A 27784-nucleotide genomic window follows, 5' to 3' on the forward strand; every position below is an offset into this window, starting at 1 on the left:
CCAAAATGGCATTTGATTTTAAATGGAGCTGGAATTTGGAGACATTGTTTGGAGATTAATATTCAGTTTTAGGAATCTTGTCTAGCTCAGTTTCTGACTATGTACTTTTAATCTCGATTTTCCTTATTTTTCATTGAAAGAAAATTCTGAATTTGGGTTGCGATATTTAGGGGTCAGGATTGAGTGATTTACAGAAAATTAGCCTTTGAATACTGCAGGCTACATAACTTTAAGTACGTTATACTATCTTTAATGCATTTGATGAATACCTGAAAAATTCAAGTATATCATAAAATACTTGGTCCAGATTTTGTAGTCAATGGTAAAACTCTGCTTGATGTTCGCTTTGCTGGCAGTTGCCCACAAAGGCTTGATAGGCTTTGAAATGCAAAATTCCTGTCATCAAGTTTCTGGTCTGGTGATTTATAGTACCTGTGTCTGGACAGCCAGTGCAAGAAATCACAAGCATCTTTCACCAAACAGATTGATTCCTTACTAAGTCATGCAGAGTCCAGGTCAGGAAGTAAAAGTAGATTGAAATGATTAACAATAAATGGAATAATGGTTGGGAAGCACACTTTAATTGGAATGAATGGGGAGAGATAGGAGGGGAAAAGGAACCAAATAATTTTTAAAGAGAATGAGACTCTATATCTATGAAACTATTTTATTGCTTAAAAAAGCATATTTTGTCAAAGCTTTCCTATCACATACATCAGGACATTTCACAAGCATACCAATTCCACGAGAAAGCCAACATTTATAGTGCAAGAGAGAGTGCTAATTGGTTGGCAGGTAGACTCTGGGAGAGACATTGTCATGGAGATTCTATCCATTAATGCTGATTGCATTCCGTTTCAATAACACCATGTATGCCAAACTAGATGGTGTTGCCGTAAGAGAGGAAGGGGCCCCACTAGACCCAATGCTCTCAATTATTTTGATAGGATCCCGTGAGAAATGTGCCTTCAATAGAATGACATCTAACCTCCTGAACCTTGCATATTTCCATTGCGTTGATAATATGTTTGCTATATTTATATCTGTAGATGCATGTCAAAAATCTGTGTGTGAATGTTTAATGTGCTCCATCATGAGTTCACAGTGAGTATTGAAGTGAGGAGACAAATGAGCTTCCTTGTCTTGATTTCATAGTTGACAATTTGGCCAGGTTTGCAAACCTGCCTTCATTGGTTATGTGAGGGAGAGGTAAGAAGGTGTAGAGCTGGATGAACACAGCAGGCTAATTTTCTGAATTTCTAATTTTCTCAAGAAGGGTCTAGGCCTGAAATGTCAGCTTTCCTGCTCCTCTGCTGCTTGGCCTGCTGTGTTCATCCAGCTCTACACCTTGTTATCTCTCTTCATTGGTTATGTTATACATTTTGGGATTCCTGTAGTTCCACACACTGCAGTAATGGCTTTATTGACAATTTTTTAAATGGACCCAAAGAAATACGTTTACCATATGACCCTGATGTTGAAATAGAACACATCAAAGCCATTCTGCATGATAATGGCTACCTTGATAAAATCATTTCTCATAGTATATCATGCAGTCATGAAGTGTCTAAAGTCAGTCTGTCTTGGTCCTGAAAATGTACTCTGTCTTTGTTAGATTAACCTGGAAAGGTAAAGTATCTCAACCTATATCAACAATTGAAACTCGCTCTTTTATGCCACTACAGTGCAGTAGCTACTTGAGTGGTATACGCCTCTCATGGGATGCTGCTGACACGCTACTAAAGGATTTCTGTCTATCACACAAATGAGTAATGTGGGATAAGAACTTTAGTGTTTATGTGATGCCAGTATGAAGGCCCATTCATCATAAAGATTGGTTGGTTGTATCAGACTGCATATTGGCTGTTTACAGTAAGCAAGGTACTAATTGTATTCAACCATTTTGCGCTGGCAAAGATTGTGTCTGATATTAGATACAATTCAGAAATTGGACAACATCTTTCAGATACTCTTGAATGAATGAGGAATTTTCCTGACAGCTAATTTAGGATTGTCAATTGGGCTTGCACTGTAGTACATTTGTATGTACTGTAAGCTACATACAGTAATACACAGGGCTTTGGTTCTTACAGGCAGGGCGGGGAGGGGGAAATAAAACATGTATACACACACATGCTTGTTTCAACTCAGCAGGATAGGTGACAGCCTAGTTCATTTCTCAGGGTAGTTCCTTGATCAGTTACAATCAACCTGACTAGACTTAAATTTATACCAAGCATGGCATTTAACTGTCAGTCAGTAGTAAAGAATGCATTCTCCATGGCAGGCCTTGTACCTGTCATGTAGTATGTGTCGGTTTTCCTCCTGAATTGGTATTCTTGACAAATGTCCTGATGAGTGTAAGACAGAAGACTTTGATGAATTGACGAGTTATCTTTCAGCTGCATTCAAGTTCTGTACGACCAAATGATTATTTTGTGTGGCCCAACAATGTTGCTTGACAGTAATTATCAGTTATCATGCAGTTTAAAAACTCACTCACTCCTGAATGCCCTATCTTGTTCAATATTTTGTTGCGGTGAATTAATGCAAGTTCAGTAGTTTGTAGAACCTTTATACAACTACATACGTTGTAGAACTTCTGCTAGAAATGTCTGGATTTCTGCACTTAATTTGTGTGCACTCCCCTCCAACCCCACCACACCTGGCACCTTCCCATGCACCCGCAGGAAGTGCTACACTTGCCCCCACACCTCCTCCCTCACCCCCATCCCAGGCCCCAAGATGACTTTCCATATTAAGCAGATGTTCACCTGCACGTGTGCCAATGTGGTATACCGTATCCACTGTACCCGGTGTGGCTCCCTCTACATTGGGGAAACCAAACGGAGGCTTGGGGACGGCTTCACAGAACAACTCCACTTGGTTCGCAATATACAACTGCACCTCCCAATCGCGAACCATTTTAACTCCCCTTCCCATTCCTTAGACGACATGTCCATCATGGGCCTCCTGCAGTGCCACAATGATGCCACCCGAAGGTTGCAGGAATGGCAACTCATATTCCACTTGGGAACCCTGCAGCCCAATGGCATCAATGTGGACTTCACAAGCTTCAAAATCTCCCCATCCCCCACTGCATCCCAAAACCAGCCTAGCTCGTCCCCGCCTCCCTAACCTGTTCTTCCTCTCACCTATCCCCTTCTCCCACCTCAAGCCGCACCTCCATTTCCCACCTACCAACCTCATGCCGCCTCCCTGACCTGTCCGTCCTCCCCGGACTGACCTATCCTCTCCTCGCCACCTATCTTCTCCACTATCCATCTTAGGTCCACCTCCCCCTCTCTCCTTATTTATTTTAGAACACTCACCCCATCCCCCTCTCTGATGAAGGGTCTAGGCCCGAAACGTCAGCTTTTGTGCTCCTGAGATGCTGCTTGGCCTGCTGTGTTCATCCAGCTTCACACTTCGTTATCTTGCATATTCCAGAAGCCTGGTTTTATCTCTGAGTAAATAAATGGATTTCAAATACAATAAAAGCATGCCTCAGAGGTTTTTTTATTTATCACACAATAAAAGTGACCACTGATTATCTAACCGTTATTTATTTGAACAAAATCTGAATCGGTGTGTTCTGATATAAAATATAAAGTGGGTCCAGAATTATTTGCAAGATAATGGTGAGTTTTTTGGCATTGTACGATTTTTGCGTTTTGAACATTTCTTTTCCTTCTGTCATAGAGACATAGACAAAAAATCACTCAGCACAAAAACAAACCCTTAGCACTCCATGCTGACCAAATTTCCCAAACTAAGCTAGTCCCACTTGCCTGCATTTGGCACACATTCCTCTAAACCTTTCCTACTCATGTAGCTGTCCAAATATCTTTTGTAATTGTGTCTGCATCTACCACTTCCTCTGGCAGTTCATTCCACATACAAACCACCCTCTGTGTGAAATAATTGCCTCCCCGGTCCTTTTTTAATTCTTTCTCCACTTATCTTCATAATATGCCCCCCAGTTTTGAATTCCCCCACCCTCAGGAAATGACCTTTGCTAATTACCTCATGTATGCCCCTCATGATTTTATAAGTCTCTATAAGGTCAACCTCAACCTCTTAGACAACACCTGCCAGTCCTCAGCCCACTGGCTCAGTTGATCCAGATCCCGATGTAATCTTAGATAACCTTCTTCACTCTACTTTTTCTGTCAATCCAATTTAATTTCTCCTTTAATTTCTGTCCATCGGATGTCACTTTAACTCACTTTGTTGCCTTTTCCATCATTCCTCTTACTTTCTCAGTCGTTAAGTTTGGCTTAAGGAGATAGACTGTTGGCTTCTTCATTCAGCAGGTCCCAGATGCCTCATTGCCCTCTGTACATCGTCATTAATTTGTACTTCTGTTACATAAAGATTTGTAAATAAAAGGTGAGGAGAAAAGCCTAATTAAACAGTATTAATGGCTGTATTAGTTGGTGGCCTGGCCCTCAGCTCCCGGATATCTCTGTAGGAGTTCCTCCGACACTGTCTTTGAACTAATAATCTTAAATTGACTTATCAATGACTTCTGACCATCCTAAGTTGGAAATAAGGATATTTTCTGCTGATTACATAATGTCCAGCTCCATTCAAAATTCCACAGGAAATGAAGCAGTACATGTCCAAATGCAGCACAATCCGGACAATACTCAGTTTTTGGCTGACAATTAACAAGTAACATTCATGCCACTCAAGTGCCAGGCAATCGCCACCTCCAACAAGTGAGAATCTCACCATTGGCCCTCGATATTCAGTGACATTGCCATCACTTGAATCCCCCATTTTAAATATCCTGGGAACTACCATTGACCAGATACTAGACCAGTCATGTTAATACCGTGGCTACAGGAGCCAGTCAAAGCTAGGAATTTTGTAGCTAGAACTCCTCTCCTGTTTTCCTGATATTTGTCCACCGTCCACAAGGCATAAATCAGGAGTGTAATGAAATAGACTCCACTTGACTGGATGTGTGCAGCTACAGTTATATTCAAGAAGATTGACATCATCTAGGACAAAGCATCTTGGGTGATTGGCATCTAATAAACCACCTTCAACATTCATTCCATTTGCCACCAATTCACAGTAGCGGCAGTTTGTACCATCTACAAAACACACTGCTGTCATTTACAAAGGCACCTGAGACAATGATGCCCAAACCAGTGACTGCTACCATCTAGAAGGCCAAAGGTAGCAGGTACAAAGAAATACCTGCAACTTCTTTTTTTAAAATCACTTGCCATCCTTACTTGGCAATCTATCACTGTTCCTTCACTGTCACTGGATCAAGATTATGGAACACTCGTAATAACTGCACTGTGGGTGCAGCCACATCCAAAGGACTGCAGCAGTTCAAAAAGGTAGCTCACCACCATCTCCTCCAAGACAGTTAGGGGTGGGCAATAAATCCTGGCCCAGTCAATGATGCCTACATCCCTGAATGAATAAAAATTTTGGTCTCTGACAATATATCTTGAAAGCAGATGCTAGAAGGGCAACAATGTAGCTGACAACAGCAAACAAACTAAAGATGAGAGGCAAAAATAGGAATTCATTAATTTATTCAACATTAACACGTTTTTTTATATGCACGTGTTTCATGTGGACCAATTCAAAGTCATTTATGAGACTGTGAATTCCTCATTCTGTTCAGAGCATTCCTCACTGCCAAGAACTGGATCTCAAATCGACTTTATTTAGGTGGCTGTGACTTCCTTAATGTCAAGAGGTGGACAGCTCTTAAACAGATGGATTTAACATAATAAAGTAGTGCTAAGTTGATCAGAATGAACTAATTATCAGCAAAGAATGTTTCTGGACAGTCTATTTTATACATTTAAAATTAGTTTTAATATTGAGAAACCGTAGGCAAACTTGCTTCTGCATCACTATCTCATGTCATATTCATTGTTTAGATTTACCTATAAAAATTCTGAAGAATTCTAGGCACTTTGTTTCATTCTAAAAGAGTTGGAAGAAATTAATTGAATGTCAATTACGGCTTTGCAATGGTGGTCCTTTATCGAAAACAGAAGGTTGTGTCTCAAGCCCTACTTCAGAGATTTGATTATGAACCAAGATGATGGCATTTTGCCCCATTTGATTGCAGATCTTTATTTGAGATGTTGAACTGAAGCTGCACTTGGTTTCTCAAGTATTTGTGAAAACCAAATTCCAGTTAGTAGCTGAGGAATAGCAGGGCGCCTTCCTTCTGTTCTTCACCAGTGTAACAAAATAAAGCGTCTGGTCGCTTCCCATATTGCTGTTTGTGGGACATTGTGTGCAAATTAGCTGTCACATTTCCTACCTTAGAACAGTGACTACATATCAATGATGTTTCATTGGTTCTGGGATTTCGTGAGGTTTTAAAACATGCACTGTTAAAAAAAAATGTATGCATAAAAATGCATAATTTATGTGCCGCATGTGAAATCCATATATCACTGGTGTAATTCTTCTAAACTGATAAAGTTATTTGTATTGTTGAAATCTTCTCACGTGATACCAATCATTAGTGATATTGATTTTAACTTAATTAACAGTTGGCTTTTTAAGGAAATTATTGATAGCAGACAGTGCTGTGTTCAGATTCTTTCTTGTCTGTTGATTGTAGACTTTTGGATAATTAACCACACAGTATTTTAAATTCTACATTTCACAATGAGGGAAAAAAGGATATCAGGAAGCAAGTGAGCAGTGGTATAGGTATCTTTTTGCAAATGTAACAATAATTAAAATGAAGTTTTATATTCTTTTCTAAAATGTTCAATTAGTTACTTGTACCAATTTTAGAGTATTGTGTATTAGTAAATAAGTTTTTAATGTTTTAGGGAGGAAAAATGTCTAAAAACAAAAAGAAGAAGCTGAAAAAGAAGCAGAAGAGGCAGGCGGAGCTGCTGGAAAAACGTATGCAAGAGATAGAAGAGTTGGAGAGAGAGGCAGAGAGGAAGAAGATGGAAGAGATTTTAACAACTGTAACACCAAATGACCAGAAAGGAGAAAAAATAGATGAGCTGAAAGAAACAGTGATAGATCATGTGGTAGATGAGGAACAACGTAATGAATGCAGTAGGTGTTCTGAAAAATAACTTTCATATTTAAAAAATCATATTCTTTATGATGGCAACCTTGATAAAGCATGTTTGGGCTTTGCAGGAATTTGCAAATCTGACTTAAATGTCTGTGTTTGATTTGGAAATTTGTTTTTGAGCCCTATGTATTATAAGAAAAATAATGTTGCTTAATGTTTTTGGACTGATTACCATTTCAAATCTTTAAGGAAAAGAAGAATGCCTTACAGCTTATCATATCTGTGTTGGAAACTTTCAACCTATAAAAAGCCTTGAATTGACTTTTTTTCTTTTTTTTAGATGAGCATTTACTCTCCAACATTCATTCATTTTCATAGTTTACAGATAATATCCAGATTTGCATATCTTATGCTCTTGGAGCTTTTCATCATTTCTGGCCAAATTTGCTTAGTCAATGAGGGAGGACCTAATGAATACAGTGAATATTTTGAAAAATGAAAGTTATGTCAATATGATTTCATTTGAATAATTTTCTGTATTATTCATTTACTAGATGAGTTTGATAATCAGGAAGAAAAGGAAGACACAGAGAAAGAGAATATGGAAAAAGATGAAGTAGAAAATGTGGTTACCAGGACAGAGCTGAAATGCAATGAATCACCAAAAACGAATGGACATGTTGAAAATGGTCCGTTTTTGCCTGATCAGCTTTGTGAAGAAGAAGAGGAGGAAGATTACGACGATGATGATGATGATGATGAGTGTCCAAATACTGAAGAGAGTCCTGCTGATGGACCAAATGCTGAAAGTTTAACCTATAGTGGCCCTTATGGACGTTTTAATGGAGAGTTGCAGAATGGACAGAATAAAAGCCCTGAGGCAGAGTTCTCTGAAATGTCTGAAAATGTGTTTTCTAAGCTTTTAGAATCTGCAGCTTGTGGATCAGATGGTTCGACAGTGATTGAACGAGAAGACAGTAGTCCATCTCAAGACAGGAGCAGAACTGTGTCTGCATCCAGCACCGGAGACGTGCCAAAAAGTGAGTACGCTGTTATTTGCTTTTATGTTGATGAAATGCATGAAGAAGTTATAGTTATACCACTACATTCTCACTAATTTTGTCATTTCAGTATTTACTTCAGAAGTGAATTAACCTGAAGACTTTTGAATCTCTTTATTACAAAAGCATTAATTTTATTTAAAAATTACAATAAACTATGATGGATGCATTGATATATTTAGCCTGTTATCAGAAAAGCATTAATTTGCATTTTGAACACTATCTGCAGTTTCTTTGTTTCAAATTTTAACTTCTAGAAGTTGTTGTCCATTTTATCTTATAATAGCAGCAAGTCCAGACAGCAAAATCTGGGCCCGTATTTGAACACACACACATTATTTATGCAAACGAATGCAGTTTTTAAGTTGTTTTGGAGTGCAACTTTTTTTTTCCAGAAGCGCTTTTGATAAATTGTCATTGTAACACCAGAACATTATGATTATTTCTAACTTTACAGTAAAAGTTCGGGCAGCGGATTTGCTGGTAAATCCACTTGATCCAAGAAACGCAGAGAAAATTAGAGTTAAAATAGCTGACTTGGGAAATGCTTGTTGGGTTGTAAGTACATTATACTTTCTAAAATGATTAACTTCTGTTAGTTACTATGCTGAAATTAAAAGTAGGTTTTATGGTTGAATAAGTGCAGATCTTCTCAAAAAACATTTTCAAATGTTATGCATTAAGAAAACATTTTATTATGTTGCTAGTCTTATTACAAAATAGTTTGAACCTGAAAGAGCCCAGTCACTATAGTCATTCTTCAATAGGAGAATATTGTGCATTTATTGGCATTGACCAGGTTAAAATAAATTGTACTTAGAAAAAATTCCCAAGGTATTAAATGTAATTTGACTCCAAATCACACCAGTATATTTTAGGAGATGTCCAGAAGCTTTGTCAAGTTGGTAAAGTTTAAGGAGCATCTTAAAAAAGAAAGATGAAGTGGGTGGGAAAGGTATACAGAAAGACTTCAGATTTTAGAACATAGTAAACTGAGGGCATGGCTACTAATGATAGACCAATTAAAATTGAATATCTTCGAGAGCCTGGTATTGAAGGAGCATAGATATCTTGGAGGATTATAAGATTGAAGGAGGTTACAAGAGATGGAGTAGGATGAATCCATGGATGAGAAATTTAAAGATAGAGGCATGCTCAACAAGGAGTTTATATGGTGAATGGAACTTGGTGCAAGTTCATATTTTTGAATGATCCCAACTTTATTAAAGTTAGAGTATAGGATGCTAGCTAGATGTGCTTTGTGATAGTCAAGTTTAAAGATAACAAAGGCATGATGTTTTCAACAGCTGGTGCACTGTGGCAGGGCCAGTGTTGGTGAAGTGACTGATGTTGAAATAGGCAGCCTTAGTATTGACATGAAATGTAGTCGGAAGCTCACTCCAGAATCAGATGAAACACCAAAATTGTGAACATCTTGATTCAATATCATATATTTGCTATGATTCCTGCATTACAACAGTGACTATGCTTCAAAAATACTTCATAACTTGAAAGTACTTTCATGTTGAGAATCTCAGACAAAGCGATAAAGGGCAGAATCTTCTCACCCCCCGAACCATGTAGATGTTGGTGATATATTTTTGGTAAAATAAATGAGATCAGACTCAACATTGAGAAAATAAAGTCTCATTCTCCAACCAAGCTTTAAATGGTGAGGGGAGAATCTTGCTAGCAAGCAGTGAGCGCTCAATTTGTATCCATTTGCATGTGTTCGCACGGCATTATTATTAATCACATCTCATTGGAATACATCTTACTATTCTCCTGCCTGTCAGATAGAAACTAGATAGCAACAATTAGTCGCGTTTTGGTAGTGCAGTGGTTATCACGTTTGCCCCACACGCCAGAGGTCCCCAGTTCGAAACAGCGAAGAAACAGTAGCAGTGCCCCTTTCAAATGGGTGGCATGGTGGTTCAGTGGTTAGCATTGCTGCCTCACAGTGCCAGAACCCAGGTTTAATTCCAAACCCTGGCAACTGTGTGGAGTTTGCACATTCTTCCTGGGTCTGCATGGTTTACCTCCCACAGTCCAAAGATGTGCAGGTGAGGTGAATTGGCCATGCTAAATTGCCTGTAGTGTTCAGGAATGTGTAGATTAGGTGGGTTATTGGGGGATAGGTCTAGGTGGGATGCTCTGAGGGTTGGTGTGGATTTTTTGGGCCAAAGGGCCTGTTTCCACACTGTAGGGATCCTATGAAACTAATATGAAATTGCAGAAATGGAAGTCATAGAGTTACTTGGTAATTCCAACTCACCGCTTCTCTCTCCAGTCCTCCAACTTGGGCAGCAGACAACTTCTCAGGACACCTTCCGTGAGCTGAGCAACTGCACCCACTCCACAGAAGTTGACATCAGACACCATATCAGCATTAATTCCTCTCATGACACGCCTCAATTGCAGTCCAATTCTATACTTTAATGATCTAGTTTGGAATGAGTCAATATCTTTATTGTAATGCACTGCCTGGACATTTTGCATGCCGGGACAGTGCTCCTGGATTGAACCAAAGAACATCTCATGATTCTTTGCTTGCTCTCTTAGCACTCTCTCAATTTGCACCTATTTGGATACTTACTTGCTTTTTTGCCCATCGACCACAGCTCAAAACCCTATGTCTTGCCTCACTGTTGAGGGCAGACACAAAGCCATACCAAGTAGTCGTTGTCGGCAGTCATCACTCAAGGGGCTGGATGTCTTCCTGTACAATCTCACATCTGCATCATCTACCAATAACATACACAGTAGACACACTATATGGGCTTCAACCAAATGGCCATGACTCAGAGTCTAAGGGGAGATGTCCTCAGTCATACTAAGGAAAACAGTCAGCGAGCACCGGCACAGTAAGTTGTATATCTTTTGTTTTTGGTCTAGGGGCTTGGACATGGTCAGTCAGATACTTGAAGTGTTCAAGATCAGGGGATGTGTTTCTCTTCAGATCAAGGAATGAACCATGTTCGGTCCTGGAGGTCCAGTCAGTTGGAAAACTGCACAAAGATATATCAGGACTCTGGTCAAGTGTCTTTCCAGCCTGTCCGTCTTAAGTTTGTCGCCGAGTGAGCCGCAATCAGTTCTGGGAGTCAGATCAATGGAAGTCAACGGGGGTGGGGGTGGGCGCGGGTGCAGGATTCAAGGCAGCATGCTGAAATGCAGAGAAGACCATTGTTGTGAAGGTGAGAACAAAACCTGTAAACAGCGGAGACAACTGTATAGTGGAGGACATTGATTACTGTAGGGGGTGGGTGCCCTGAAGGTTGCAAATACCCTAGCTTTGACAGAGATCAGTGCCCCATAATAGTTGGCATGACTAAGTTGAAGGCTACACTGAGTATTGTGTCAAGAACTGCACTCCCTTAGACAGCCTCCTGGGACAGGCTAGGTAGCCTGTGGAGTTTGGTTCTGGTATTTTGTAAACTAAAATTTAGAAATATAAATTTATATCGGCAATGAAGTGCCAGCCATTGGCACTGGAGCTGGGGATCCTGGAAGGTTTTGGCATTGGTGAGTATTTCTGCTTCTCGAAAGAGGGAAAGTTGGACAAATGGGATCCCATGGAAGCATGGTCCATTGGTAATTAGATGAGATGCAGATAATAGTGTAAGAAATCTCTCCACAGCTCATGGAGAGAAAGCCTTCATGAAGTCTACCAAATTGACACTCAGATAGGCACATAGGAGTATGATGACATTGACTTGGCTCAAAGATGGGCACGAGTGGGTTGCTGAACATTCCTGGCTTTAAGGTAATTCATCAGATGAATTAGAGAGGGCAATAGAAGACAGAGTTCACAATTTTTATCAAGAGTGAATTATAGTAGTGAGGAGGGATGTTTTCATTGAAGGATCATTAAATAAGGCCATATGGGTAGTGGTAAAAAACACAAAAGTGACAAGTGCATTTTTGGGTGTATGCTGTAGGCCCCCACAGAGTCAGGAGGAGAGAGAGGAAATCTGTAATCAAATTCCAGAGAGGTGTAAGGCTAATAAAACAGGAATGGTCAGTAATTTTAATTACCCAAATATTAACTGGGATAGTTTAATGTGTGAGGTTGGGAGGGAATAAAGTTATTCATTTGCACCCAGGAGAAAGCCCAACAAGGAGGAACCAGTTCTGAACCTAATATTTAGAAATGAATGTGGGCAAATGTAAGAAGAGTCACGAAAGGATCATTTTGGATGATTCAGTTAGATTTTGGATGGCAGTTGAATAGAGATGATTGAGCCAGGAATAAATATTCTAAACTGGGGAAGAGCTAATTTTATTAAGATAAAGGTATGATTTCGCCCAAGTGAATTGGGAGCAGCTACTCACAGATATAACTATGAATGAAGTGAGAGGCACTTCAGAGGTAATAAAATGTGCAGAGCAGATGTGTTTCCATAAGGATAAAGGGAAGGACTAAGTCAAGGGAACCCAGGATGTCAAAGGACATAAAGGCTAGGATTAAGTTTTAAAAGAAAGACCAGGTTATGGTTGGGTGCATGGAGAAAAGAGCCTGGGGTGGTGGGGCAACTTTAAAAAGGAAATCAAAGAAAATAGGAAAGCAAAGAGAGTAAATGAGAAAGTGTTGGCAGGTGGTATAAGAGAAAACCCAATGGTTATTTTTAATAAGATATATAAAGAGTAAGAAAATAACTAGGGAAGGAGTAGGGCCCATGAAGGACCACAGAGAGAAATGTGGGCATGGTCCTTCATAATTATGTTGCATTGGTCTTAACAAAGTGAAGGACAGTGCAGGTACAGACGTCCAGGTGGAGGACTGTGAAATATTAGAAGAAATTAATATGGAGAGAAAGGCAGTACTAGTGGGTTTAGAGTCTTAAAAGAGGATACATTTGCCAGTTCATGTGAAATGTGCTGAGAAAGTAGGAGTGAGATATCGCAGCACATGACAGTAATTTTCAAATCCTGTTTGGCCACAGGTGGGTTGCTTATGCCCCATTATTAAAAAAGAGAGGAAGAGATAGATCAGGAACTTAGAGGCCCATCGGTCCAACCTCAGTGGTGGACAAATTATTGGAAAGAATTCTATGGAGCAGGGTATGTCTGCACTTGGAAGAGACACAGATTAATCAGGGATAGTTGGCATGGACTTGTTTAGCAATGATCATCTTTGACAGATATGAAGGAGTAATGATAAGGACAGTGCATTTAATGTGGTTTGCCTGGACTTAAGCAAGGGTTTTGATAAAGGTTCCTCAAAGTAGGCTGGTCCAAAAAGCAAGAGCCTGTGGCATCCAAAGCAAAAGTCACATTGGATCCAAAATTGGTTGAGAGGCAAGAAACAGAGGGTGATTTTTTTATGGGATGTTTTTGTGACTGCATGTCTTTTTCCAATTGGATTCTCAAGGGCATGGTGCTGGGGCCCGTGCTGGTTGTGGTGTCATTAATGATTTGGACATAGATACAAGGGATACAATCATGAAGTTCACAGATGACATGAAAATTGGTAATAAAAAAAGGGGTAAAGAAAAGGGGGAATAGTTTTAAACTGGAAGAGGATATAGAGGGACTGAGCAGCTAGGCAAAGCAGTGGAAAATAAAATCCAACCTGGAGAAATTAGGTAATGTATGTGAGAAAGGCTGAAACAAAGGATAATACACTGAATACTAGGACCTTAGAAAGTACTGAAGATCAACAGTACCTAACTGAAAGTAGCAGGGCAGGTGGACAATGGAGCTAATAAGTTAGAGAGGATACTTGCCTTTCTTAGCCAAGGCCTAGAATACAAGAGCAAGAAGGTTCTTGTATCATTGTATAAAATGATGGTTTGACCACAGCTGGAGTACTATGTGCAGTTCTGGTCACCTCATTAACGGAAGGATGTAATTGCACTTGAGAGGGTGCCTGGACCAGAGAATCTGAGCTATGAGAAAATATTGGGTAGGCTGGGATTTTTTAAACTGGAGCAGCAAAGGTTGAGAGTGACCTGATAGAAGTGTATAAGATTAGGAGAAGTAAAGATGGGATAAGAATGTACTTTTTCCTTTCTGAGAGAGGTCAATAACCAGGAGATAGATTTGAGGTAAGAGGTAAAGACTAAAAGGGGAGAAAATTTTTCACTCAGAGGGTCCCTGAAAGAGTGCTTGATACAGAAATTCTTGTAGTTTTAAGCAGTATTTGTACATTGACTTGCGTTACCACAGCCTCTAGGGCTACCGACCGAAAGCATGAAAATGAGATTTGTGTAGTTAGATCTTTGTTATAATGTGAAGGTGTTGAACTTGAGTAGACAAAGTCAGAGGTCACACAACACTAAGTCATAGCCCAACAGGTTTATTTGAAATCACAAGCTTTTGAAGCACTGCTGCTTCATCAGGTAAGACTGCAGCCCGGTGTTGTGTGACTTCAGATCCTAAATGGCCTCCTCTTGTGTCATAAATGCCATCGAGTCTGAGTCAATTTGGGACATTTAGGGACATACAAATGCAAGTTGTTTATTTCAAAAAAATGCATTTTGCAAAGGGAGATTGGTAACTATTACAGACTAGTGGAAGAAATGTGCCGGTCTGCATTGCTTAAATTGAACTATCAAAGACCAATTCTAAACAAATTTTATCGAATATATCTAATTCACTCTACTGTTTCTTTTTGCAATTGGAAAGATCTGAAAAGTTTGATCACAGCTGGCACAAGCTATTTTTTAATAGATCAAAACAGATATTGTGCTTGTAATTATAAAATTTGATCTTTGAAAGATCACTCGATACTCCAGTGACAATCACTTCCAAATTTTGTGTGATGATGAGCACAGATCTTCAGTGATATACTAGAATCAGTTTTGAGGTTTCTAAATGTGCTGACTTCTAATCTCTTCCTATTCTTCTATTATACATTCTATAATAATGAGCAAGCAATCTGTGATATGTATCTTATCTCGCTTTTACAATTAATATTTATTACAGCATAAGCATTTCACAGAAGATATCCAGACAAGACAGTATAGATCAATAGAAGTTCTGATTGGTGCTGGGTATAGCACACCGGCTGATATATGGAGTACTGCCTGTATGGTGAGCTAAGAATTTTCCATTTCAATTTAAGTAAACTTTCAAAGGAACAGAAAACAATGTAATTTCTTTTAGTCCTATTTTATGTCAAATATTTCTGCAGATTGGTATGTCAGTGGTGTAACTTGTAAATTTAATCTTGGTAATTTTAGTGTTCCAACTCTATACAGCATTTATTATTTTAATTATGATTTTGAGAAGATTATGGACTGAAGACCTGGTTGAGTACAAAATCATAACTGTTAGTGTAATATGAGAGAATGAATCATTGTTTGAGGTGCTTTTTTTGCATAAAAATTGAAATGCAAAAGAGTAAGGATAAGTCAGACACAATGCCACTGTCATTGACTTGAATGTATTGCAACTCTGTCACAATTTCCAAGATACTGAAATGGTAATTCACCTAACTGTTGTTTAGGCTATAATCTGGTGAACATGCATACTAATAAAAACTGTCAAGCTGGACTTTGTAGCTTTCACAGCATTGTACAAAACTTATCCAACCTTTCTGACATGTCCTAGATAACATTCCACCCTGAGCCAAAACTAAGACAGGTCATTAAGCCAATAATTTAATGAGACCTTCTAGTGTGCACATAGGCTGTCGCTTCTGCTGATATGAGTGCATTAATTTACTCATTGAATGTAGAGACCTTTGAAATGCCATATGGAAACAAAATCTACATTCATATGATCTTTCTTTAGTTGTAAAATTGCATTAATCAGATTTTCAACTTGTAGAACATAGCAAGCAATAACTTCACACTGATGCAACCCAAATGCTTTTGAGATTCAACAATATCAATGTTTTCTCTGGGTGCAAGTTCATTTATGAAAGTTGTACTGATGGTATTCACCATGGTAACTGAGCTGTCAAGCATCTTAGCTTTCAGGATTCTGTATCTTAGGAAATCTGGATTTTGAAAATACATGCTGCACCTGCAGTCTCCACCTCATACATGATCAAGGGCAACAACTGCATGAGAACACCAGCCCCTAACAAATTCCCTACTAAGTCAGCTTGGCTTGGACCAACATGACCCAGCAACGATTAGTGAATGGTAAACATCCTGGAGCTCCCTGCCGAATCATTTTGAGCACCTTCCTAACATGAATTCCCATGTCTTAAGAAGTTGCAGCACCACCTTTATGATGGGCACCTCAAACAGGCAATGAGTGTTAATCTGAAAACATACATCTTAACAATTAATTTTCAAGAACTTTTCCTATACTTCTCAATACAACCTGTTGTAGGTAAAATATTACCAAGTATGATTCTAGTGAGTCAGACACAGTTTATTAACAAAAGCTTTAAAAGCTTTAGGGAGAAGCAGGGACCTCAAAGGGGCCTCACCAAACTTCTCAGCTATTACAGATGATTTCAAAGCAAATATACATTTGCTGTTACTCGCCACCCTCTCCCTCAAGTCATGTACACAGTTCTTTAATCTATTCCTGCTGTCTTGCAAGACGGGAGTTTCATCTTGATTGTGTAAAGTTCGATCTAAAAGTCCTTTGTGTCATTGATCTCTTCACTTCTTCCTTCAGTAAGCTAATGTCTCTTAAAAGTTCATGTCTTCACTTACTTTTCAGTAAATCACTTTACAATTTCTTCTAAAAGTTAGTGTCTTTAAAAGTAAATACCTTTACTTCCTTCTTCAGTAAATTATTTTACTTACTCCTTCAGTCCCCCCAGAGACAAGGCCCCAAGTAGCCAAGTGAGGACCCCAGTGCTCCTGAGTCCTTCCAGTCTGCGCAGAATTTTTCGCTAATGGCTCGGGTCACTATCTTCCTATGGGTGTGTCCTCTCTGCGGGCATGGGATGGTAAGCGGTCCTATTGTCCCCACTGCAAAGAGGACTGGGAGGGTTGGTGTGGCTGCTGTGAAGGCCTCATTGAGGAGGAACACAAAGCCCTTCTTGGCTCGATAGCATGTGACCGCGGATCCATTCTGTTTTGTATACTGCTGAACGTACCTGTCGGACGGGTAGGGCCCACCCTCATCGATGGAGGGCAAAGGATGAGAGCTCCCCAGTTTGGTAGGAGTCAAACGGATACCTCCATGTCCCAGTTCCATCGCCATAGGAGGAGACGTGTGTGCTATTACAGTGACCACAGATAAATTGCCTACCAGCAGTAACATTGAGACACCGTTGCACATTGCAAGTGCATGTAAACTTGCCTTTGTTAACTTGGCAATGCTGATGAGAGCATTGTGTCTGCACACAAGAGGCATTATTGGGGACTAGGGCGTATGCGCATCCCCAGCCCTGTCCCTAGAAGCACAATGGGTAGCTAAGTGGGTTGGAGTGAGTCGTGCCATTACATCCCAGGTGCCTAAACAGCCGGGGTCATTGGATTCGTCGTCATCCCTGTAACGGGACAATATGACCTGGCCACCCCCCTTGTCATCAGAGTTAATCAGCACAATGCAGCAGCCCTGTATTCCGCGACGGTATGTACCGGTTTGGCCCACACAGGGCGCTTCTGACATATCTGCCGTGTATAGGTCAAGGGGGGTCCACCCAGGGGTGGCTACAAACAGTGCTGCAACTGACTGGGCAAGTGGGTAACACACGGTCCGATTACCGTGTAGGTGTGTGTGGGTCTTGTAAAACAAGTTACCCTCTAATCCCGACACCCCTGCAGCCATGACAATACGGAACACTGTGACCACATACGTCACCTTAAACATGTTTAAACTCAAATGGCAAAAACTGTGTCTGACCACTTTATGTTAACAATGTTCCCAAGGCCCGTGCTCCCGATCAACTTGCTTGGAGGTCTAGTAGAGGGCCGTTCTATGAGTCAAACATGTCTTGCAGGGTCTCAATTGGTGTCTGCATATTCTTTAAGTTGGGACCACTGTTTCGAGATGCCCTTTCCTCACATATCTATGCAAGCGCAAGTGTCTTCACTGATGATAACTTCATTGGGGCCATTCCAAAAGGGGGCAAACTCAGGTTTACCAGGTAGGATCTTTACCATAACCTTGCCACCTGCAGATGGTACTTCGGGGCAATCCTCTAATTCCCTCTGTTATCTTGTCCTTCCTGTCTGTCACTTTCAGTTTTGCTCAACACCTTTAACTGGGCGCTCGGTTCCAGAACATATCCCAGGGACGTCAATATCTGTTGTCTTTCTCCTGGTGTGAAGAACTGATATCTAGCAGTTGGGGCTGTCAGGGTCCCGTCCTGGATGACTGGGATGAGGTTAACTTCCTCACTCAGACTCTCCTCTGGTGCAGTGGGCCCCTCCCTGGGATGGTAAGGGGCCAAGGGTCCCCACTGACCCTCTACAAAGAATTGGTTCCTTTTTTCTAATTCCCTAATTTGTGATTCTAGGATCCTTTTTCCCTCTATCCACCTCCTTGTGGATTCTGATGTGTGCCCTGTAGGGCAGGCCAATTGGTGTAGTTTCCTTAGTGTTATCTTTCTTCTGACCTGAAAGCCAGTCTTGTGGTTCTAGGGCCTGGCACAGATCCCATCATCCATTAATGTCTATCCATCAATAATGAGTGACCCCGGGGGTCCCCATTGATCTTCCTCTCCCGCCATGATAAATGATAGGTTTATACTCATGATCTCACCCGATGTGGAGGCTTTGGAGAGGGTGCGAAGGAGGTTTACCGGGATGCTGCCTGGACTGGAGGGCTTGTCTTACGAGGAGAGGTTGACTGAGCTCAGACTTTTCTCTCTGGAGAGAAGGAGGAAGAGAGGTGACCTGATCGAGGTGTACAAGGTAATGAAAGGCATGGATAGAGTCGATAGCCAGAGACCTTTCCCCAGGGCAGGATTGACTGCCACGAGGGGTCATAGTTTTAAGGTGTTAGGAGGAAGCTATAGAGGAGATGTCAGAGGGAAGTTCTTCACCCAGAGAGTTGTGAGCGCATGGAATAGTTTACCAGTGGTAGTCGTGGAAGCGGAGTCATTAGTGACATTTCAGCGACTGCTGGACATGCACATGGACAGCAGTGAATTGAGGGGAACGTAGGTTAGGTTATTTTATTTTTGGATTAGGAATATTCCACGGCACAACATCGTGGGCCGAAGGGCCTGTACTGTGCTGTACTTTTCTACATTCTATATTCTATCTCTTGACTGCGTTTGACCCACCGGCCACGACTACTCATGTTTTTCCCCCAGCTGCGTCTCACTCGGGGTCCCCCGATCTCTCAACTGCGTTTATCCACCAGCCACGACTACTCGTGTTTTCCCACTGACCGCGTCTCATTCCGGGTAGTTCCAATTGGAGTCCAGCAATACCTGTTGTGGGAGTGATCAAGTCCCTGTATTCCATTTATTTCAGTTTCTCTCAGCGGTTTCACAACATTACATTCTCTCCTTCTTTTTGAGCATCACATCCCAGGTAGCTCTTCTGCAGTCTCTACACCCACTTTAGGGTCCTGACCTTTGCGTGGGGTGGGGGGGTTTCCCCTCTTAACAGCCAGTTCAGGCTGCATGTCAGAGATGGGTACCTCCTTGTCCGATTTTGCGCAACTCAAACGGCAGGAGGTCTCACATCTACACTTAACAGATCATTGCATACTGGTCCAACTACACCAATTCGTTGTAGGTAAAATATTACCAAGTATGATTCTACAGTGAGTCAGACACAGTTTATTAACAAAAGCTTTAAAAGCTTTTGGGAGAAGCAGGGACCTCAGAGGGGCCTCACCAAACTTCTCAGCTTTACAGACAACTTCAAAGCGTATCTACATTTGCTGTTATTGCCAGCCTCCCCCTCAAGTCATGTACACAGTTCTTTAATCTGTTCCCGCTGTCTTGCAAGATGGGTGTTTCATCTTGATTGTGTAAAGTTCGATTTAAAGGTCCTTTGTGTTGTTGATCTCTTCTTCCTTCAGTAAGCTAACATCTTTTAACGTCTTTACATTGCTCTTCAGTAAATTACTTTACTTAATTCTTCACAACCCTCAAAGGTTTTATTTATTCATTCATGGCAAATAGGTGTTGCTGGCTAGCCCAGAATTTATTGTCCATTGCTAATGTTCTTGAGAAGGTAGTGGTAATTTGCCTTCTTGAACCACTGCAGTCCATTTTGTGTCATTACACCTCTAGTGCTGTTAGGAAGGAAGTTCTAGGATTTCAACCTTACCACACAGAAGGGCCAGCTATATATATTGCCAAATCAGGATTGCAAGTGGCTTAGGTGGAGCTTACAGATGATGGTCTTCTTACGTATCTACTGTCCTTGTATTTCTAGCTGGTATTTGCCACGGTTTGGAAGCTGCTATCTAAGGTTCCATGGTGAACATCTGCAGTGCATCTTGTATGTTTTACGTTTTAACATGTAAAATTAAAATGCATGGGATTGAGGATAGTGTATTGACATGGATAAAGAACTGGCTGGGAGACAGGAAACAAAGATTAGAAATAAACATAAGACAAGTTTCTGAGTAGGAGCCACTGACTGCTGGGATACCACAGGAATTACTGCTTGGACCCCAGCTATTCGTAATCAATATAAATGATTTAGGTATTAAAAACTAAACAGAATATCTCCAAGTTTGCAGAAGACACTAAGCTGGCAGGGTGGATTGAATTGTGAGTGAGGATACAGAGATGCTTCAGTGTGTTTTGGACAAGTTGACTGAGTGGACAAGTACATAGCAGATGAAATATAATGTGATTAACTGGAAGGTTATCCATTTTGGTGACAAAAACAGGAAGGCAGATCATTTTGAATGGTGACCGATTAGGAGAGGGGTAGTGCTTTGTGACCTGCATTTTCTTGTACGTCCATCACTGATAGCTAACTTGTAGATGCAGCAGGTGGTGAAGAAGGCAAATGGTATGTTCATCTTCATAGTGACAGGATTTGAGTTCAGGAGAAGGTTTGTCTGCTGCAGTTGTACATGGCCTTGGTAAGGCCACACATGGAGTTTTGACCTCCTTAACTAAGAAGGATGTTCTCACTATGGAGCATCTACAACAAAGGTTTATCAGACTGGCCGATGTTATTGAATTGATTAGGACTATACTCACTGGAGAACATAAGAATGAGAGTGGGAGGAAATCTCAAATAAACCTGTAAAATTTGAAAAGGATGACAGGATAAACACAGGAAGAATGTTCCTTACGTGATAAGGAAGTTGAGAACCAGGGATTACAGTCTAAAGATATGGGGTAGACCATTTAGGACTGAGATGAGACATTTCTTCACCCAGAGAGTGATGAACCTGTGGAATTCCCTGCTACGGACAGCTATTGAGGCCAAAACATTGAATATTTTCAAAAAGCAGATAGATATACAACAGCACCTCATGAACTGGCACTCTTGATAAACTGGCAAAAATTATGTACCTCAAATACTGGAAAGTTACTGCATAATCATGATCTCCACAATATCCAAGCAGTCAGTCTCTTGAGAAACTGGAGTATTTGATGAACTGTTGGATCCATAGTTGCTGGTTGATAAAATGTTTGCTGTACTGCTTTGCGCTAAAGAGATCAAAGGGAATGGGATAAAAGTGGCAACAGGGTACTGGGTTTGATGATCAACCATGATCATACTGAATGGTGGAGCAATCTCAAAGGGCCAAACAGCCTACTCCTATTCCTATATTCTGTGTTTCTATGGTACATATTGCTGCTATCGGGCAAACTGGTGAAGGGAGTGAATGGATGGGGTGCCAGTCCAGTGTTTTGTTCTGGATTGTGTCAAGATTCTCGCATATTATTGCAGCCATTCTCTTCCAGGTAATAGACAATATTCCATCACACTCCTAACTTGTGCCTTGTAGTTAGTGGTCAAGCTTTTGGCTGTCAGAAAGTGAGTTTCTCACTGCAGGATCCCTCAAAACTGAACCTTTGTAGCCACAGTATTTACATGGTTAGTTCAGTTCAGTTTCTTGCCAATGGTAAACCCCAGGATCTTGACAGTGGGGGAGTCGGCGATTGTAATGTCTTTGAATGTCAAGGGATGAGGGTAAGAGGGTAAGATGAGGGTAAGATGGTGCTCCTAAGATTTTTTTCTGGTTGGAAATGATCATTACCTGGCATTTGTGTGACATTGAGAGCAAAATCTTAGGAGCAACATCTTAGGAGCACCAAAGCTGACATTTCGGGCCTCGAACCTTCATCAGAAAAGGCGGATAGGGAGACGATTCTGAAATAAATAGGGAGAGAGGGGGAGACAACTGAAGATGGATAGAGGAGAAGATAGGTGGAGAGGACAGTATGGCTGGGGAGTTAGGGAGGGGATAGGTCAGTCCGGAGAGGACAGACAGGTCAAGGGGGTGGGGATGAGGTTAGTAGGTAGGAAATGGAGGTGCGGCTTGAGGTGGGGGAAGGAGATAGGTGAGAGAAAGAACAGGTTAGGCAGGCTGGGATGAACTGGGTTGGTTTTGGGATGCAGTGGGAGGAGGGGAGATTTTGAAGCTGGTGACATCCACATTGATACCATTGGGCTGCAGGGATCTCAAGCGGAATATGAGTTGATGTTCCTGCAACCTACGGATGGCATCATTATGGCACTGCAGGAGGCCTAGGATGGACATGTCGTCTGAGGAATGGGAGGGGGAGTTGAAGTGGTTCGCGACTGGGAGGTGCAGTTGTTTACTGCGAACCAAGCGTAAGTGTTGTGCAAAGCGGTCCCCAAGCCTCCGCTTGGTTTCCCCAATATAGAGGAAGCCACATCGTGTACAGTGGATGCAGTATACCACATTGGTGGATGTGCAGGTGAACATCTGCTTGATATGGAAAGTCATCTTGGGGCCTGGGTTGGAGGTGAGGGAGGTGGTGTGGGGGCAGGTGTAGCCCTCACCCCCATCCTCAAGCCGCACCTCCAGTTCCTACCTACTAACCTCATCCCACCTCCTTGACCCTCCCGTCCTCCCCGGACTGACCTATCCACTCCCTACCTCCCCACCCATACTCTCCTCTCCACCTATCTTCTCCTCTATCCATCTTCAGTCCGCCTCCCCCCTCTCCCTATTTATTTCAGAATCATCTCCCTGTCCCCTTTTTCTGATGAAGGGTCAAGGCCCGAAACGTCAGCTTTTGTGCTCTTAAGATGCTGCTTGGCCTGCTGTGTTCATCCAGCCCCACACTTTGTTATTATGCCTTCCTGCTCTGTTCATTGAACAAGGGTTTTTGTGACGGTTTGATGTTAAAGGCATATTTTCAGTAACCTCACTTTTTTGCTTATTGTTAAATAGTCCCTACAACCTCCAAAACCCAAATGCAAAATGTGCTGCTCCTTCTGCTTCACTGATCTAGGTGACAACTGGTGGTTGAATTGCTTTGCTTGGCTCATTGGTAGTATTCCTGTCTCTGAATCAAAAGGTCGTAGGTTCATAGCCCTTTGAAATGCAAAATCTAAACTGGTGCCGCGGTGCTGTACTGAAGGAGCACCATTGTTGGACAGAATGTCCTTCAGATGAAACATTGAAACGAGTCTCTGCCTGTCCCCTCCAATGGAGGTGGAAGTTCCCATAGGAGTATGCAGAGAAAAACAGTGGCGTTTTCAGACCTAATCAATGCTTAAACACTAACTGGCATAATTATTGAATCAAAATATAATAATGTGCATTATCTCATTGTTTTTAGAGGACTGTTTGAATTCAAAAAAGCCAAAGAATTGTGGATGAAGAAAGGTCATTGGACCCAAAATGTTAACTGTGTGTTTTCTCTCCACAGATGCTGCCAGACCTGCTGAGATTTCCCAGCAATTTCTGTTTTTGTTTCTTTGAGTTCGAATTGATTATCATGTTTTCTACGTTACGATAGAAGTGTGAAAGTACTTCAAAATACATTATTTTGATGTAAAGCACTTAAGGAGATCCTCATTGAAAGGAACTCTTTTCTAATCGGATCAACTTCAACAGTAATCAAATGGCTTAGTGATCTGCTTACCAGGTGGCCAGAAAGTCCAGAAAGGTGCATTTGTCTTGCTGCTCAAATGTTGCTTGCCTTGTGCTTATTTGCTCAGCTGCTGCAGGGCTTTCCATTCATGGTTCAACAACTTCCAGAAGTTGACTCCTTAACATTTATTAATTTGTTTATTTACTTTTCTTAATTCATTTCCAGCCGACTACATTTTACATGCATCTCTCCAGTAAGTGACTAATTCTCAATGTACATAGGGTGATTTCTACAATAAATGGCACTTTGTTTTTCTGTCTCAGGGTCCACACTACCATTAAAAATAGCGATTTCACCCCCCCCCCGCCATTGATTCTTGAAATGTAGGTATCACTGACAAGGCCTGCATTTATGACCCATGTAAAACTCCTCTAAGAAGGCAGTGATGAACTACTATCATGACAGCTGAAAGAATAGATTGTCCATTTCAGAGGGCAGCTAGGAGCCAGCTACACATCCTGTGGATTTGGAGTAATAAGAAGAATTTCTTCAGCCGGAGAGTTGTTCATCTGTGGAATTCATTGCCACAGAAGGCTTTGGAGACTAAGTTATTGAGTGTATTTAAGATAGAGAGAGATTCTTGAGAGTCAGGGGATCAAGGGTTACAGGGAGAAGGCAGGAGAATGGAGTTGAAAACATCTCAGTCATGATGAAATGGTGGATCAGAGTCAATGGAATGAATGTTCCAATTCTATTTATATTTTTTAATGGTCTAAGACCTGACTGTACTAAGGATAGCAAATTTCTTCTCTTGGTGGACACAAGTGAATCACAGGGGTTTTTGTGACACTCATGACTGACCACCATTACTGATATCCGCTTTTGAATCACAGATTTATTTACTTCACTGAGAATGCCTTGGCTTCCATGGTAGGATTTGAATTAATGCCTTCAGCCCATTAGCCCATGCCTCTGGATTACTGATCCAGTAATCCAATCATCTTTTTCATGGGATGTATGCATTGTCAGCAAGCATGGTGAAGTAGTGATATTTATGCTGATGGTGGGTTGGAGTTGTAGGAGTGGTAATGAGTGAGTCAAACACGTGGAGTCGGTGCCTATTGCCTTGAGAGCAGGTAAGAGTTAATCTCATTGCTGTAAGTCTGGGTTAGATATAGAGCAGACCAGGTAAGGTCGGCAGGTTTCATTGTGTAAAAATGAGCCAAATGGGATTTTAGAATAATCATTAATAAATTCATGGCTGTCCTTGCTTCTACTACTGAAACTAGCTTTCAATTCCCGATTTTATTAACATAATGTAAATTGTATCTGGGATGAATGGGATTTGAACTCTTGTACCCTGAAGAGAAACCTTGACCTCTGAATTACTATTCCAGTGGTATTACCATTATGACACCCAACTCAACCTTTCCACTTCTATTCCTTAAAAAAAAATCAGATAACAAATGTAGAAAGAACTGGAGACACTCCAGCACGTCTGACAAGATTTGTCGAAAGAAAAACTGAGCTAACATTTCTAGTCCAGTGACCCTTCTTCAGAACTGAAAGCAGCTCATAAATGGTGATATTGGTGTTGATGATGAGGTGGAGTTGTGGGAGAGGTAAAAAATGAGTTGAATAGATGAAGTTGGTGCTTAGAGTGAGGAATAAAAGGGCAGCAGGATAGCTTATAGCAAGCCACTAAAGAAGTAAACACTTAATTTCTTTTGGTCTTTTATCCATTTGGTCACAGGTTATGGGCACTACTGGCCAAACCAGTATTTATTGCCCATCTTTAATTGCCCAGAGGGCAGTTAAGAGCCAACCACATTGCTGTGGGTCTGAGTCGCAAGTAGGCCAGACTGGTTAGGGACAGCAGTTTCCTTCCCTAAAAGTCATTAGTGAACCAGATGGGTTTTTCCGACAGTCATTTCAAAGCCATCATCAATTTCAAATTTTTATTGTATTTATCTATCATGGCAGGATTCAGCCGAGATCCCCAGAACATCACCGAGGTTTCTGAGTGTATAGTCAAATGACAGTACCACTAGGCCACCACCTCCCCTAACAGTGTTAATGTGAAGTATGAATAATTGTAAATGGGTTGGCTGTGCTGGGCAAAAGCCAATCAGAATAGGGTGTGGCGTTGGTTAATGAACATGGAGGAAGGTGTTCGTACTCTGAAATTGTTGAACTCAGTGTTAAGTCCTAAGAACTATAAGATATCTTGGTGGAAGATGAGGCTGTAGTTCCTCTGGCTTGTGTTGAGCTTTGATAGAGCACACAGCAGGCCTGAGAAAGAAATGTTGGCATTGGAGTATGGTTGAAGTGGCAGGCAACTCGAAGCTTCGGGATCATTTTTATAGATAGAGCAGAGATGTTCCACAAGATGATGACCCAGTTTGCATTTTGCCAGTTCAGTGTAGAGACCATATGTGAGTGTGAATGGACGCTAGATTAGATTGAATGAGGTGTGGGTAAACCCCTGTTTCACTTAGACGTTGTGTTTGCGGCCTTGGGTAGTGAGGAAAGAAGAGTTAAACTGTCAAGTGATTGCATGGGAAGGTGATGTAGAGTCGTGGGGATGTCTTACGAGTGGAGGAGGAGTGGATGAGTGTGTCCTAGAGGGATGATCCCTGATGAATGCTGACATCGGGGCAGAAAATGTGACTAATAGCGGCTTTGCTGCTGGAGGTGCCTGAATTGGCTGCGTAAGATCCTTTGGATATGGAGGTTGGTGGTGTGGAAAGTGAGGACAAGTTGGACCATACTGTGGTTGTGGGAGGGAAGGGAAGGAGTAAAGGCAGAAGTGTAGGAAATGGATCAGCTTAAGACCCTATTGATGACAGTGGTGGTGAATCTTTGGTTAAGAAAAAGGTGGACATGTCTCAAGACCCCTGTGGAAAGTGGCATCGTTAGTGCAAATGTGACGGAGACAGAGAAACTGGGAGAATGAAATGATGCCCTTCAAAAGCAGGGCGTGAGGATGTATCAGCAAGGTAACTGTGGGAGTCGATGGGTTTGTAATTTGTATCAATGGCCTGAATATCTTAAATGTTTAGTCTGTGCCTAGAGTCTCCCATTTCCACCTTTTTAACTTGGTACTGTAATAACTTACTAGGTACTTTGTGAACCTTTTTCAGATGATCTTGATTTTCAAAAGCTTAGGGGAATTGCAGTATGTGGGTATGGCTCAGACCATGAACAATGAAACTTATAATGATTCCAATTTCATACATATTTCATTTCTAAATATGGGAAATTCTACAGATTTTAAGACTGAAGTACTTATTTGTCATAATGATTGCCTCTTTGGTGTAAAAAATTTGCAATATATTGGTTGGGTTTTTTGGTTACTTTTTAACAAGTAGGCATTATAGTGAACTCTGTACACATCAACCATGTTAGAGAGTGTCCTGAATGTTTTGGTGCACAGTTTTCTTTCAAAGTAATATTGTGTGGCTGAAGACCTGATCATATTAATTGTCAAAGCCCCAGCAATGTCAGGTTTGAGTAAATGAGGTTTAACATAAAATTGTGACTTGGTGCTACACTTCTGCATTTGTGAAAATGGCATCCCACTGGTCTGCCTCATGAGTGAAATGCATTTTTACTGCTTGACGTTTTCATGCTGGATATAAACTAAATTAACCAAATGAAGCCCAAGTTCTGTCTGTTAGCACCATTTTAATTATTAATTACTGGTAGTCATCCTCTCCAATACTAAAATAAGTGACTGTAAGTGTGGAGTTTCACTTGCCTTTTAATTGTTGTTGGAGGGTGCAAAATTATAGCTTTATCTTTTTGATAATCTTGCTTTTGTTCTCTTGCTCATCC

At 41.1% G+C, this 27784-nt stretch overlaps 1 protein-coding gene across 11 annotated transcripts in view; it reads left to right on the plus strand.

Moving 5' to 3' along the window:
- srpk2 (SRSF protein kinase 2) overlaps nt 1-27784 on the plus strand; it is a 246823-nt gene that overhangs the window by 198785 nt on the left and 20254 nt on the right. For 10 of the 11 annotated variants that reach the window (XM_048553853.2, XM_048553854.2, XM_059654550.1 and 7 more), the window contains 4 exons: nt 6831-7068; nt 7585-8070; nt 8549-8649; nt 15019-15126. In XM_048553853.2, the coding sequence (XP_048409810.1) occupies nt 6831-7068; nt 7585-8070; nt 8549-8649; nt 15019-15126 (933 nt within the window). Of the gene's footprint in view, nt 1-6830; nt 7069-7584; nt 8071-8548; nt 8650-10712; nt 10956-15018; nt 15128-27784 lie in introns of those variants that run through there. The other variant, XM_048553858.2, reaches the window with a different exon arrangement.

Source organism: Stegostoma tigrinum, chromosome 25, assembly GCF_030684315.1.
Source record: "Stegostoma tigrinum isolate sSteTig4 chromosome 25, sSteTig4.hap1, whole genome shotgun sequence".
In the NCBI taxonomy this organism is placed as follows: domain Eukaryota; kingdom Metazoa; phylum Chordata; class Chondrichthyes; order Orectolobiformes; family Stegostomatidae; genus Stegostoma; species Stegostoma tigrinum.